This window comes from Cucumis sativus, chromosome 3 (genome assembly GCF_000004075.3).
Source record: "Cucumis sativus cultivar 9930 chromosome 3, Cucumber_9930_V3, whole genome shotgun sequence".
NCBI classification, from domain to species: domain Eukaryota; kingdom Viridiplantae; phylum Streptophyta; class Magnoliopsida; order Cucurbitales; family Cucurbitaceae; genus Cucumis; species Cucumis sativus.
The window spans coordinates 27,471,955-27,485,867 of NC_026657.2; the positions used below are offsets into that span (position 1 = coordinate 27,471,955).

A 13,913-nucleotide genomic window follows, 5' to 3' on the forward strand; every position below is an offset into this window, starting at 1 on the left:
TTTTCTCAACATTCATATTTTGTGATAATTTTGCTTAAAACTTTGAATTTATATGAAATGGTTATTAGGGGATAGATGGACAATCAAATTAAAGTTTAATTTTCTTTTTAGATGGTGTTTGATTTAGTTAAATTTTAACAAACCTGTAACAATAGTCGTAATAAGATCATGTTCATTCAATTAACCTCCAACACCCAACCAAATCTAAAATTCACTCGTATTTATCAACCATTTTATTTGTAGAAAAATCCAAAGAGAATCCCTCATTTCATTCCTTGCATTATTTAGTTTTGAAGTTCTTTTCAATCTCTTTTTTGTCACGTTTGAACAAATTCACCTTTAAGCCATATTTCATGTACATTGTCAAAGCAAGCTTTGGTACCACATGGTGCTTCTATGCCACTCTAACACGGTAGCGGAGGATGACAGAGGCAGAAATGTACTTCATTTGGTAGTATGCAAAATCTTTTCCCAAGCACGGCCGTAAATCGACCATCTCTTAACCATCTCTTAACCATCTCTCTGGCTTGAATTCATAACAATCTTTTCCCCATATTGCCTCCGTTCTACCCATTGCATATATTGCATAGACCAGTTTTGTTCCCTTCTTTAGCTCTGTTCCATTTGGTAATACATCATCCTGAATGACCTAACCATTGGGTTTAAATGATAGTAAGTAATGCTATATCAATATTGAGAAAATAAATAAAAACTCCTACATGGTTACTCTCGAGACCACACTAATTACTCTCAAAAGTTGGATAATTCAGTCTCCACCCTACAATTCTTGAACTACAAAAATGTCGAGGTCACATTTGCAAATTGTTTATTTGAAAAAGGACCCAACCCCATGAGATGAGGAAAGGTATAAATAAGAAGAACTCACCTCCTTGTGATCAACAGGCACAGAAGGGAACAATCTCAAAGCTTCAGAAAGAGCGGCTTGCAAATATTCCATCTTCTTTATCTCTTCTACTTCAAACTTCACATTGCCGCCCGACGATTCCCCCGCCGCCTCTCCTCTCTTCTTCAATATCCGGCAGATCTCCTCCACAATTCTCTCTTCCACTTCTGGATTTCGATCAATCAGCCAAAAGAACCAACTCGACGCTACTGACGACGTATCTCTTCCGGCAAGTATAAAATTCACGCATATATCTTTCAAGAACTTGTCCGAATACGGCTCCCCGTTCTCGTCCTTCAGTCCCGTAAACACTGATAACAGGTCCGATCTCTCGGTTTCATTGACCTTCTCTCTTCTTCTCTTTTCAATTACGTTCATTGCGAATTCATTGACCTCTTTTAGGGCGAATTTGAGACTCTTTTCTGTTCCTAAATTGAAATGCCTCATTGTTTTCCATAAGAATTGCGGTGTTACGAATCGAAGAACGGTCGCTTCCGTTGCCACCTCGAAGGCGTGGGCGAAGGGAATCACTGGTAAATTAGGGTTCAAACAGCCGGGTTCAACGCCGAATGCGATCATACAGACATTGTCGAATGTTAGGCGTAGAAGAATGTCTTGGAGATCAATGGGCACCAAGTGTTCGACGAAATGTCTGTGTAAAATAGGGAGGAGCCGAGAGTGGACTAACTCGTGGAGGGACTCCACAGTGAGTTGTCGGAACTTTGCTGAATGGAATTCGATGCTGGTTGTCTTCCTCTGCTTGTGCCAAATCTCGCCGTCCGCGTTGAAGATTCCGTCGCCGAGAAGGTCATGGACTGTTTCACGGAAGAAGGAGCCTTTTGGGTACTTGAGAAACTCTGTTTTCAGAATGTGCTCAATGTTACGAGGATCTGAAGTTACAACCCAATTCAAGCTACTGAACCATGGCCCTTTGAATCTGAAAGTTCCATTTTGACGGCATAGCACTTCGGTGATCCATTCATACAAGTTGCTTCGGAGTCCAGTGACTAAAGACGGTAACATTCCGACAACTGGCCACACAGGTAGCCCCTGTTTCTTTTTTGCCTCAATGATCTTGTTGCTGTAAAAATAAAAATTGCTATGAATATCTCTAACATTTGAATGTCGGGTAAGAAGAAGAGATTCCATGCAACCAATCTCTGAGATGGGAATTCACCGGAGGAGATAGGGGTGAGGTTTCCGGAGCTCAACATGGTGATGGGCTAACGCTAACAGAGAAAGGGTGCAAAAACGCACATGAGAAATACCTACTCTTTAAGGTTGGTATGTTTTTATAAGCATCATACATTATATGATATAGAGAGTTGGTCAGATGGAGAAGGAGAATCCATTTATGTTTCTTGGGAAACATGGTTTTGCAGATTGTTTTGATTTGGTGAACTGAAAAAATAGTTGTTTGTGGTGTTTGATTTTGTCTACAAATTTATTTCCATGGTTGTAGGAGGTTTCTTGAGATAGGGTTTATGGAATTTTATGTCACTTTTGTCCACTTGGTTTCTTAGTTCTTTTTCTAATCACACTTACTTAAATTGGGAATGTTCGTTCTCTTAGTTTCTAATGGTGGAAATCATATTCATAAATCATGTTTTAGTGAAGGGGAAGAGTAAATTTGGAAGATGGGGAGTGGGTGTGGATGATAACCTAATCTTTTTTTACCCCAAATATTAGTTCTTTAGTTAATTCTTCATAGATTTTCTTTGCCACTTGCATTACAAAGTGGGAGTAGTTTTGGTTTCTTGCTAAAATGTGTACGATGGTAACTAATGTTTTATATCTAAGTAGGTCATCGAATCATCAACCTTGAAACTATAATGATGTGTTTTACATAGAGTTTTCAGAAATATAAGAAGTTTCGGGCAAGATGGTTGCGTAGAGTAATGTTTGTAGATGGAGTTCTAAAGGAATGGTTTTCATATATTTAGAATGAAAAATAGTAGTGTTTGATTTGTGATGGTAAGAACTCTGTAAAGTTTAATCTCGGAGTTTATTTATTTATTATATTACCAAGTCAAATTAAATTTTGGTTAAATTACAACATTAGTTCTAAACTTTTAAAGTTGCCACTATAGATTCTAAGAAAATGTTTAGTATGTTATTATTTATTTATTTGTTTTGTTTAATAGGTTGTTGACTTAGGGAATATTTTGGTTCACAGTTTAGCGAGTTGTTGAGTCTGAGATTATTTAGCCCTGGGTTTATTCTAAGTTTGTGTTTGATAAAAGTGTATTTTGGTCGATAAATTTGGAATTTGTAATCAAATGAAAAACTGTATATCAAATTATATTACAATGAGGTTTTTATTATGAAATTAGGAAATATTCCTTTAAGAAGAAATAAAAAGTTTCTAATACTCGTTTGTGAATTGGAGTATTTACCCAAAGTGTGAACAAATAGATACATATTTTTTACACAAATATAAAACTTTTTGTCGAACGATTGTTAAGTTATTTTTCTCAAAGAAAAAAAAAAGTTTATCAAGTTTTTTATAATTTTCTAAGCTAACTTAATTTATTTACAACGAAATATTACTATTCAACTAAACTTCCTATAGTGATAAATTAAGATACTTGTTACCAATATTATTTTACCTTTGGGACAAAAGTAATCAAAATATTTGAAGTAATTAACCTATCATGTCTTTAAACATGTTATATATATATAAACTACTTCCGGTCAGTGATATTTAACTTGAACGTTTTACTATCATACATTAATTTTAACTGCATAGAAAAAGAATTATTAATGAGTTATCTTTGTTTTTTTAAAAAAACAAAACAGTTATCGTATGGATCTAAGATTGGACAATTTAAGAGCGAGTGGAAGGCAAAGTGTTGGCAGAAAGGAAATAAGAGAAAAGGGCGAGAGATTGCTGAGGAGCAAATACAGGGACTTGATGGCCTGCCCCTCTCACAGTAGCCAATATGAGCCCTCCTTTGTAGGTTTCAACCCAACCGGCTACTTCTTGTTTGTGGTACCATGCCCTCCACTCTTCTTCAATTTCTAACTCCATCTTGTTTATGCTATATCTGGTTGATGTTATCGGTACTCGTCCATCCGTATCTCCACTGTATAATGATCATTATTATAGGGTCGTCAGTTTAGAATACCTTATAATTTAAAAACTTTTGAAAACGTTATTATCATTTTCATTCTTCTAATAGAAGAATGTGTTCTATCAATTCAAGCATAGAATAGTGAAATTAATAAGACAACTACTAGGTGTGAAGATTTCAATCCTCTACTTCTATGGTTGCTCAAACAAAAAATATATATACTTTTTTCATCTTAATATATTTCATTTTCGTACGTGTCAACTTCAAATTAACAACAAGACACTTGTGATCTTAACTTCTGTCCTAAGAGTGAAAGACAATTCCACAAATCAATTTAAGTTCTTTCAAGATTTTAATTTTACTTACATACTTTTTTCACTCTAACTTGTTTTTTCCATCATTAAATTTCTCTTCTACGTCAACATATTTGTTGAAACCCTAAAAATTTATCTCTTTTTGGCAAAGAAATTGAATTAAATCCTCACCGATTACTGAATCATGATACTGGAAAAGAAAAAAAGTTCCCTTTCTATCATTTTCTTTTTCCTCTATAACTTTTAATGTCTCTTTAATCTCCACACATCTAAATACAGTAATAAAATTTGAAAATTGTATAGAAAAATATAGAATAGGGGGAAGACGGTGAAAATTAAATTAAAAATTGTATTAGGAATAAAAAAAGATTTACCTATAAACCCAAATACGCAAACCAGCATTGAGAAGCTTCTGAATGGTAGGCAAAATAGAAGTAGGTGAGTCAGTCCACTGTTGAATCACACCGCTTTCCACCAAAACCAATAAAACATTATTAATAATTATAATATAATGATGTGTATGTTCTTGTTTCTTGTTTCCTCTTTTTTAATATATTACAACATAAATAATAATAACTTATAATTTTGTTTTAACTTTTGTCCAAACTGTAGAAATATCTCCAAACTTTATCATTTATTTAAAATATATCTCCTATACTTTCCTTATATTTTCGGTAGCCGAGAGGAGTTTGCCAATTTCATATTTGTTCCAAAAATTATCATAATACTAGAATATAGGATTCATCAACTATTCTACTTTTTTTTTTCATTACTTTCTCTATTCCTCACTTCCTCTTTTTTATATTCTTCATTCTCCCTTTTCACTATTCTTTACCCCATCTCTCGTTATATGGTATTATTTCTTATTCACCTTTTCAAACATAGATTATAATAACTCAAATTATAATAATCTATAATCCAAATGCAAACTATAATAACCTATATATTATAATAACTCACTCCATGCTCCGAATGTCTCTTTAAAAGTTTCAATATTGCACCTCTAACTTTCATACATGATATGAAAATCAGGTTTTGAAAATGAAATATTTATGTTATATCTATTTCACAGTGTCTAATTTTCATTTTAGAAGTAAACGTGAATATTTTTATTTTATTTTTTAAAAAAAGAATTTTAGATGTTATGTTTAAATGTTATAACGTGAACGTATTCAAATGACATAAACTAGAAAAGAAAGAGAAAAGGAAGAAAAAAAATAGTTACTTTCGTGTACGTATGTAACAAAGTTTAGAGGTTAAAACAAAATCTAAAATTTGAGCAACAAAATATATATAATTATATAGGTATGTGCGTTTATAGAGTGGTGATGTGAATAGAGAGAAAGAGAGAAGATTCAGAAAATTGATTAAGATGGTTTTAATGGCAATGGCAGAAGAAAGCAGAAGAGGAAAGCTCCACTTCAATCATTCAACACATGCTCTTATTCATTGCACACACTAACTCTCTCTTTTAACTCTCTTTCCCACCCCCCAATATTTATTGCACATCTCATTTCTCCCATTAAAATGCAACAACTAGTCCTAACCCTTAAAAATATATATATATATATACACACGATACGAAAACTAAGAATTTGAAATTAAGAATCTTTTGAGTTTGCTTGAGTCGTCTCTGATTTTCACATACTAAAGAGGCACACGCAAAACACTTGAGAAAGTTTTGGGACTAAAATGAATGTAAGAGGTAGAGAAATGGTACCTGCAAGGAGTATAAGGATATGAGAGTTTGGTAACATTAGCATGAAGGGCCCTTTGAACATCCTCTCTATTGAAAAACTTATTTGCATAAGCTTCAGTACATGGATCGTACCCCAATGGAAGCTTATGCCATAGCTCCTGTTTCAATCATATCATTATATCATCCAAACACATAATTAAACAAAGTCCTAAAGATTAAATTTTCTTTTAGTTTTCGAAACTTACGTGCATGGAGAAGATTCGAGGCGGAGTAGCAGTGAGAAGTATTGAAGAAGTAAAGTTAGAAGTAGAAGAAGAAGAGAGACAAATAGGAGAATAAATGCTATAAATATCAATGTGAGAGTAAGCTAAAGAAAAGCCTCTGGCATGTTCTTCACAGTGAGTAGTTGTTTGGTTAGTGGAGTTGGAATCAGTTGTGAATGAGCATTCATTCATAATGTTGTGATATAGTTTATCTGAAATGATCCCATGGGTCCATGCATATTCCACCATTCCCTTTGAATCTCTTTCGTCATCAATTGCTGCATTCCCTATCTGATGATTTCAATCCTCACTTTAGTCTGTATTTATGTTTTTGAATTTGTAACCATTTATCCATGTAGTTTGCAATTTGTAACATAAATATATAAAAATATATATGATTAAATGCTATTTTGGTTATTTGTACTTTTAGTTTCAAATGGCTTTCAATTTTGGTTGATTTTGGTCCTTGCACTTTAAAAAAAAAAGTGACATTTTTTTTCTTCTGAAAATATATTGTAATACAACATAACCGTTTGTATGTTGAGACTTCTTGAGACTTGAGAATGGTAGGAAAATAATAATGGTAGGAAAATTTAAACTTGAGACTTCTTGTTTTCGAGTACAAACATGTATCAATTGGGCTGAGTTCATGTTGTAAAAAAAAGTGACAATTTTGATCCTTTTACTTTAGGGATCAAAATAGTCACTTATTGAAATTTTGAAGATCAAGAGATGAATGAACCAAAATTGAAAGTATAAGAACTAAAACGAACATTTTAAAAGTACATGAATTAAAATGAACTAAATAAACATTTTAAAAGTAGGAGAGACAAAACAAAAATTACACGAATAAAAGTAGTGTTTATTTAAAATAAAAAATGTTAACAAAAATTTGTATAGATTGATAAAGTTGGTGGGAGTGTATTTGTTTATAAACACAGCATTGATAGAGAATATTTATAGTATAATTAAAAAAGGACTAAAAGAAAGCCTTACCATGAAGCCCTTGAGATTAATAAAAGTATCCTTTGAAGAATTTTGGTTTCTTTCATGAATCATGTCAGCTAGCTGAGGAACATAGTGACCTAATCATGTTTTAAGTAATTTAATTTTGGGCTATCAAATTCTCATAATAAAAGAAAAAAAGGGTGAAAGTGAAATAGATTAAAAAGAAAAAAAGAAAAGAAATACCAGCATAGCTCTCTCCAGCAACATAGAAATGATGAAGTTTGAAATTTGGGAATCTTTTGAACCAACCAATAAGAAAAGCATATGAATCTTCGGCAGTGATTTTATCTCCAAGCTTTTCTAAATCTGTTGTTTTGTTTGTATATGAATATCCCACTCCTATTGGTGCCTCCAAAAATAGCATGTTTGCAGCTGAACAACGTAACCCCATTTTCATCACTTAGTTTACATCATTTAAATTAATTTCTTCAAATAATTAATAATTAATTTTAAAAAACATGTAAAATCAAACCAACTCCAATTAACGTAGTAAGTTTTCACTGTCTAACATTAGCACAAAATTGAATATTTACACAATAATGTGTTTGCTAAAACATTATTTTTTTTCCTCATAACCATCTCAATCTTTTAAAAATAAAATAGTTGATGAATGTTTATGGATGAAATATTTAAAAGCAAGGGAAATAACAATTATATATGTTAGGAAGGGAAGTGTAAGTGAAGAGGGTACCTTTGTTCCAAGAGAAATCATTGAGTTTTAGTTGGCCATTGCTTTGAACAAGGAAGGGGCCTAACTCTTGTGCAGCTCCATAGGCTATAGATGAGCACCCAGGTCCTATTATATCAATATCAATATATATATCATAACCTTCTTAAATAACATCAACATCATCAAATCAATCTCTCTCACCTGTTTCTATATTTATATTTATAAGTTTATTTATCATACTTACGAGTTTCTGATATTCAAATTTCCCTTACCCTCTAACGATTATAATTACAAAGAAAAATAAATAAATAAACACTAAGTTAAATTGATTAATATCTTCTACATTTGAACTAATAAAGAAAATCTTTTTTAATACTTCATTCATAAACTAATTAAAGTCAGTTTCATTAGTGGTTTTTTTTTTTTTTTTGGATAATCACTGTATCATATCTGCACAAACTCTTCCTATAAGTAATTGTTGGACTATCTTGAAAAGATTATTGAAAAAAATCAAGAAGAAAAATTTTGCATTTGTTCCTGGTTCAAAAATTGAATTGGAAGGAAAGTCTTTACCTTCAATTGAAGAGTATTTTGTATGTAGTGTTGAACACTTTAGTCAAGAAAAAGAAATTGATCCATGAATACAAAGAAAGACAAAAGATAAAGGAAGGCTTACTCGATCTAAAGATTCAATTATTAATGTCAAGAGGTGCATGATAACATCTAGTAATATAAATGTTACCAGGAGTTATCAATGTCTGGAAGACGTAAATTGATTTTAGTGAATTTGTACTTATTTGAATCTTAATAAATTAATCTCTTCATTTGAGCGTAAAAGTTGTACAAATGTAAGTAGCTTTCACCGAATAGGGATATCAAAACTGTCATGTTAAATTTCTCTTCTCTGACCCTTCCTTTAACCTTGTTTTTAGCCTTGGTAACAAGTATTAGAGTATTAGAAAATATAATGTATTAGTTGTAGCCAATTATTATTTGATTAAAGTAAAAAAAAAAAAAAAAGATAGAAGGAAGCAAAAAAGAATCAAATTTAAAACCATATATACTAAACTACCATCTAAACCCAACCAAGAGTTTATTAAAAGAATCCTATTAAAGGAGGATTCAAAAAACAAAACAATAAGGAGAGAAAGAAGAAAAGAAAGAAAAGAAAATAGTGAAGCATATGGAGATGATAAAAGAAAGGTAGGTTGAGGGAGAGAAAAGGAAAAGGAACCGTTAGGTAACGGGGAAAGAGAATATTAATTTGAGTCTTTTCTCTTTTGTTTTTGTTAGGATCACTGACTGACTGCACACTCCTTTTAAGAACACAAGTCCCTTAGTTGACACACCACCCTCGTGTGCACGCCTTCTCTATCTTTCTCCCCTCTTTTTACTTTTTACTTTTTACTCTCACACCCCATTTTCCTCCTTTTTTTTTCAATTCTTTTAGGACTTCTGTTTTTTAATATATATATAAATCCTCTACTGGTTTTTATTGTATATATATTGATATCTTGAGTCAGTGGATGATTAAATTTTGATTTATAAAATTGAAAAAAAAGAAGCATATGAGTTTCCAAAGATAATGTTAAGAAATTGTAATATCTTGAGATGAAATTGGTGGATATCTAATGGGGTGGGAAAGTAAAGTAGGATTGACTATGCACAACTAACATAATGCTACCATACACTCTATTCACAACTTCATCATTATTGTTGTTGGGACCAAACATATCCTTTTTACAAATACAAAATATTACAAATCCATAAATTAACTATTTCTTTACAAAATTCATTGCACTTTTTATGTAAAATATAAGTATTTTGTGCAATCTTCTATTTCTTTTTTTACAATTTTTCATATAATAAATACTTCTTTTGGTCGATGTCCATTTTTGTTTCTTCCTTTCCTTTTTGTTTTTTCTTTCCTATTTCCTTTTGTTTTTTTCCTCTCAAACCAAAATCAAAACCATATTTATTTTATTTGAAAAAGACATACATGCATAGGTGTAATAATAATTTCCAAGCAACAATCACAGGAGAGAAAATGAATTTTTAGATTAAGTATAAAAGCTTTTATGTTATATTTGTTATACATTTTTTAATTATATAATACATTTATTAATGTCTATCACTAAATTAAAACATGTTTATTTCGATCTATCTATTATTCATAAAAAAATAAACTTTTACTAGCGGTTTAGCTATATTTAAAAACGATCTTTAATTTTTTATAAAACAAAACACAAAAGTTGTAGCACGAAAAATTTTAATTGGTTTCACACACGTTTGCATTTTTCTTTTTTTTCTTAGAAATCCATCAGCCTTTTAAAAGTAAAAGAAAATATTAAAAAAAAATGGAAGCATATTAACTATTAGCAATGTGATCTCTTTACATTTTTTATTTTTAATTTTACCCTAAACCCATCAAAAAATGTAGGTTACACAAACCAAAGTTTTGGAATTTTTTTTCTAGAAAAACAAAAGAACATGGACTTTGATGTTGAAACTACAGTATATATAGCAATTTTTTGAAAAGTAGAAAAAAATGACAAATTATTTACATTTAATAAAACTATTAAAAGATATAAATTTTATCAAATGTTGTCTTTTTGAACAAAATTTTTGTACTGTAACTTATTTTTTATTTTATAATATTTTGAGTAATTCTTTTTACTATATAACATTATCTCAATCTAAACATATTTTAACGTCACATATAATCAACCTATTTAATTTTATAATAAGAAATGTTAATGTAAATATAGCACACGAAATAATAATCCCATACATGTGATGCTGTGAAAGAGAAAAAAAAAGGCTAAACTACAAAAATGACTCCATATTCCTTTGTCCTTTAATTTCTTTTTAAAATTTAAAATTACTTATCTCTATATCAAATACAAAGTCACAATTTTCATCTAACATGTGAACAAGTTTGTTCTAAAATAGTATTTTAAATTTTGAAAGAAAAATCATTTGTTTGAAATTTATACCAAAATTTGAAAACTATTATTTGGATTCTTTTTAGAGTGGTGATGCAAATCCTACCTACTAGAAATGGGATTGAGAACAAAACTAAGAAGCAACTAATAAAAATAAATAAATTGTAAACTTAGTCCCCAACGTTCTTAATAAATCTTAAATAGTTGATTCTTAAAAAAAAAAAAAAAAAAAAAACCTTTTATTATTCATAACATTTTTGGTATAAATTTTGAAAATTATATACAGATGTATTTCATTTGTATATAAAAAAAAAATTATTATTTAGTCAATTTAGAGTTGAAAAGAACTTTAAGAGACAAAATTTAAATAAACACTTAATTTAGGCTTTTAAGTTTTGAGTATAATTTTTATTTAACTTGGGAAGTTTCAAAAGGTTAGGTAATTTATTTGAAGTTTTGAATTTAATTTTAATTTTATCTATTAAACTTAAAATATTACAATTTTACTGAGTACATTTTTATTTTTAGTGTTAATTTATTGTCTACAGTATGAATGTAGAAAAATAAATTAAACAAAATTATAATCAATTAAAAACTGCTATTTTTCGTCACTTTTCAAGACATTCAAAATTTTACTACATGATATATTAATTTAATTAATAGACATTGATATTAGTGTTTGTATTTAATGAAAAACTAAGATTAAAATATACAATGATGCTTAAGAATGAATTTGAAAATAAAACTCAGATTTCAAACACAGCAACGTTGGCCAGCAAAAAAAAAAGATAAATAGAAGAAAAACGAACCTCCATTGAGCCAGAGAACGAGGGGCTTAGAAGCAACATCGTTTGGTTCATGGGCTTCGAAGAACCAATAGAACAATGCCTTTTGGTCCTGTGGTTGCTCGGGACGGAGCTTCACATAGCCGGCGTAGTGGTTGAACTTAACCGGCGGCTGCCCTGGCAAATCGGTGACTCTGTCGCTCTCTCTGCGCCGCGCTTCCCGATCCGCCTCCAATTCCACCGCCGCCGCCGTGGCCAAGAGGAGAATGAAAAAAATGGAATTTCGAAAGAAAGCCATTGGCAATTAGAGAAATAGAGAGAAAGTGAGGAGAAATGGGAATTGGAAAAAGGGGTATTTGTAGGAGCACCAACCCAAGACCAAGGACTCCATTTTCACTCTCTCTCTCTCTCTTATTTTAGAGTAAAATTAAAAGTTTGGAGTTTTTATTTACTTATGTTAATTGTGTTGTTAATTTAATAAATTTGAAAAAAGAAAAAAAAAAGTGGATATAAAAATGGGTATAAATATTTGAAGGGATTAGCATTGGAAGGATTTGCATTTTACGAAATGATTAGCGGAGATGGCTAATTAAAATTTGCTTTGCAATTGCAACTCGCGGTGTTGTGTTGTCCTTTTCTAATAAGAGGTTGGAATCAAATACAAGTTTTCCATGCTTTTCTGTTTTGGTTTTCACAATTTGGATCCCACAAGTTTACCCTATGTATATACTTACCCACATTTAGACAACAAATTGTTATTATTTTACTTCAATTTAGGCTTAATCCACGAGTATGTAATTTGTCAAGTTTTAATATAACTATTAAGTTCTACTAAAACATATTTACATTCAATTGTTTTTGCAAGCAATTATTGTTTGTCATTTTTGGGGTGACACTACTTTTAAATATCAACTCATTGTCAAAAGAAAAAGACAAAAGATAAAAGAAAAAACAACATGGATAATGATCGGTCCAATTTGTGAAATTTTTACTGAACCAAATGGACCAATTGAAACTTCCCAACAATATCCATTAAACTCAAATCATGCCCAAACCACAAGAGTGATTGAGTATTTTTCTACTACACGTGTTAGACAAAATTTGCATCATTTTATTTGGTTTTTATATATAATCCCTTTCAACTCTCTTCACTATTTTTACAAACTAAATAGAATGATCTATCTGAAATGTGATTGCATTCAGTTACTATTCAACAAAAGTTTCTAACATTTTTTTTGGTTGTGAAAATAAGTTTTGATAGATTGTTTGCATGTAAATGAGTGAATATATGTACATTTAGCACAGATCCAAGGGCGAGTCCTCTCAATTTCATGCTCTTTATATTACACATATATAAAAAAACTGAAATAATACAAATTTCAAAAGTAGTTAACCTAGTGATAAAATTGTTTCATAGCTCTTTCTAGACCCAAATTTAAGTCCTAACTACTCACAGTTAATTTAGGCCACTTATGTATATAATTACAGAAAAATGAAGTAGAGAATGGGTGAGGCAGCTAGAAAAAAGTTCATATCACTTGTGATGGTGTGGGTTAGGCCAAAGAAATTAAAAATGATTGATTTTATTAAACTTTTGGCATAATCTAGATATATAGTAAGTGGAAAAGATTTTTTTTCTTTTCTTTTTTCTTGGAAGGAGCTGAGTGTGTTGTAGGTGGAGAAATAAAGATGTGTTATTTAAAAGTGTTTTTTTTTTTAACCAAGAAAAACAAAACAATCAATTCTTTAAAAAGTGTTTAATGCTAATCTTATATATTATATATATGTCACGTTTGATCTAAAACACTTACGTGCGATTTGGAAGTAGTTTTAATAAAAGTGTAAAACATTATAAAGTAGTTTTTCTATATATATTATTAGAAGTGTAGAGTGATTTATGTTGGTTTATCCAACAAATAATTAATCACAAGAAATTATTAGTCCAACACATGATCAATTTTAGATTTGGACTTTACCCAATACTCCAAGATGGTGCTTTGCTCTATTTATTTACTTTTGTATAAAGTCAATGAGTGGCGGTGGTTGGCATTATTGGATATACATTTTATTCTTAAGAGTATGTTTTGTGTTTCAAATAGTGTCATTCTTTAACATTTTTAGAGTGGTCGATATTATAGGTAAATTAAATGACAAGAATTTAAATCATTGAGTTCATGAAAAAATATATATTATTTTAAAAGAGAGAAATTTGTCATTTTACAAAATTAAGGTGATGAAGAAAAATGGTAAT

At 30.4% G+C, this 13,913-nt stretch overlaps 2 protein-coding genes and 1 long non-coding RNA gene across 5 annotated transcripts; 1 reads left to right on the plus strand and 2 right to left on the minus strand.

The window, feature by feature from the left end:
• Positions 1-252: 252 nt before the first annotated feature.
• On the minus strand, positions 253-2,089 carry LOC101222831 (cytochrome P450 86B1). Its single transcript, XM_011653456.2, has 2 exons — positions 887-2,089; positions 253-649 (listed from the first exon to the last, which is right to left on the minus strand). The coding sequence occupies exons 1-2, from the start codon at positions 2,051-2,053 to the stop codon at positions 500-502; spliced, it is 1,317 nt and encodes a 438-aa protein (XP_011651758.2). The 5' UTR covers positions 2,054-2,089; the 3' UTR covers positions 253-499.
• On the plus strand, positions 1,514-4,214 carry LOC116402760. Its single transcript, XR_004215375.1, has 3 exons — positions 1,514-1,947; positions 2,042-2,184; positions 3,704-4,214. It is a non-coding gene; the product is annotated as an uncharacterized LOC116402760 (long non-coding RNA).
• On the minus strand, positions 3,579-12,041 carry LOC101220232 (serine carboxypeptidase-like 35). Of its 3 annotated transcripts, none has more exons than XM_031882857.1 (8): positions 11,687-12,041; positions 7,954-8,058; positions 7,446-7,634; positions 7,251-7,339; positions 6,237-6,545; positions 6,013-6,149; positions 4,667-4,704; positions 3,579-3,990 (listed from the first exon to the last, which is right to left on the minus strand). In XM_031882857.1, the coding sequence occupies exons 1-8, from the start codon at positions 11,958-11,960 to the stop codon at positions 3,962-3,964; spliced, it is 1,170 nt and encodes a 389-aa protein (XP_031738717.1). In that variant the 5' UTR covers positions 11,961-12,041; the 3' UTR covers positions 3,579-3,961. The 3 variants fall into 3 exon arrangements, with proteins under 3 accessions (XP_031738717.1, XP_004149734.1, XP_031738718.1); XM_004149686.3 differs by having other exon boundaries at positions 4,667-4,759; positions 11,687-12,031; XM_031882858.1 differs by lacking the exon at positions 6,237-6,545 and having other exon boundaries at positions 4,667-4,759; positions 11,687-12,031.
• Positions 12,042-13,913: the final 1,872 nt, after the last annotated feature.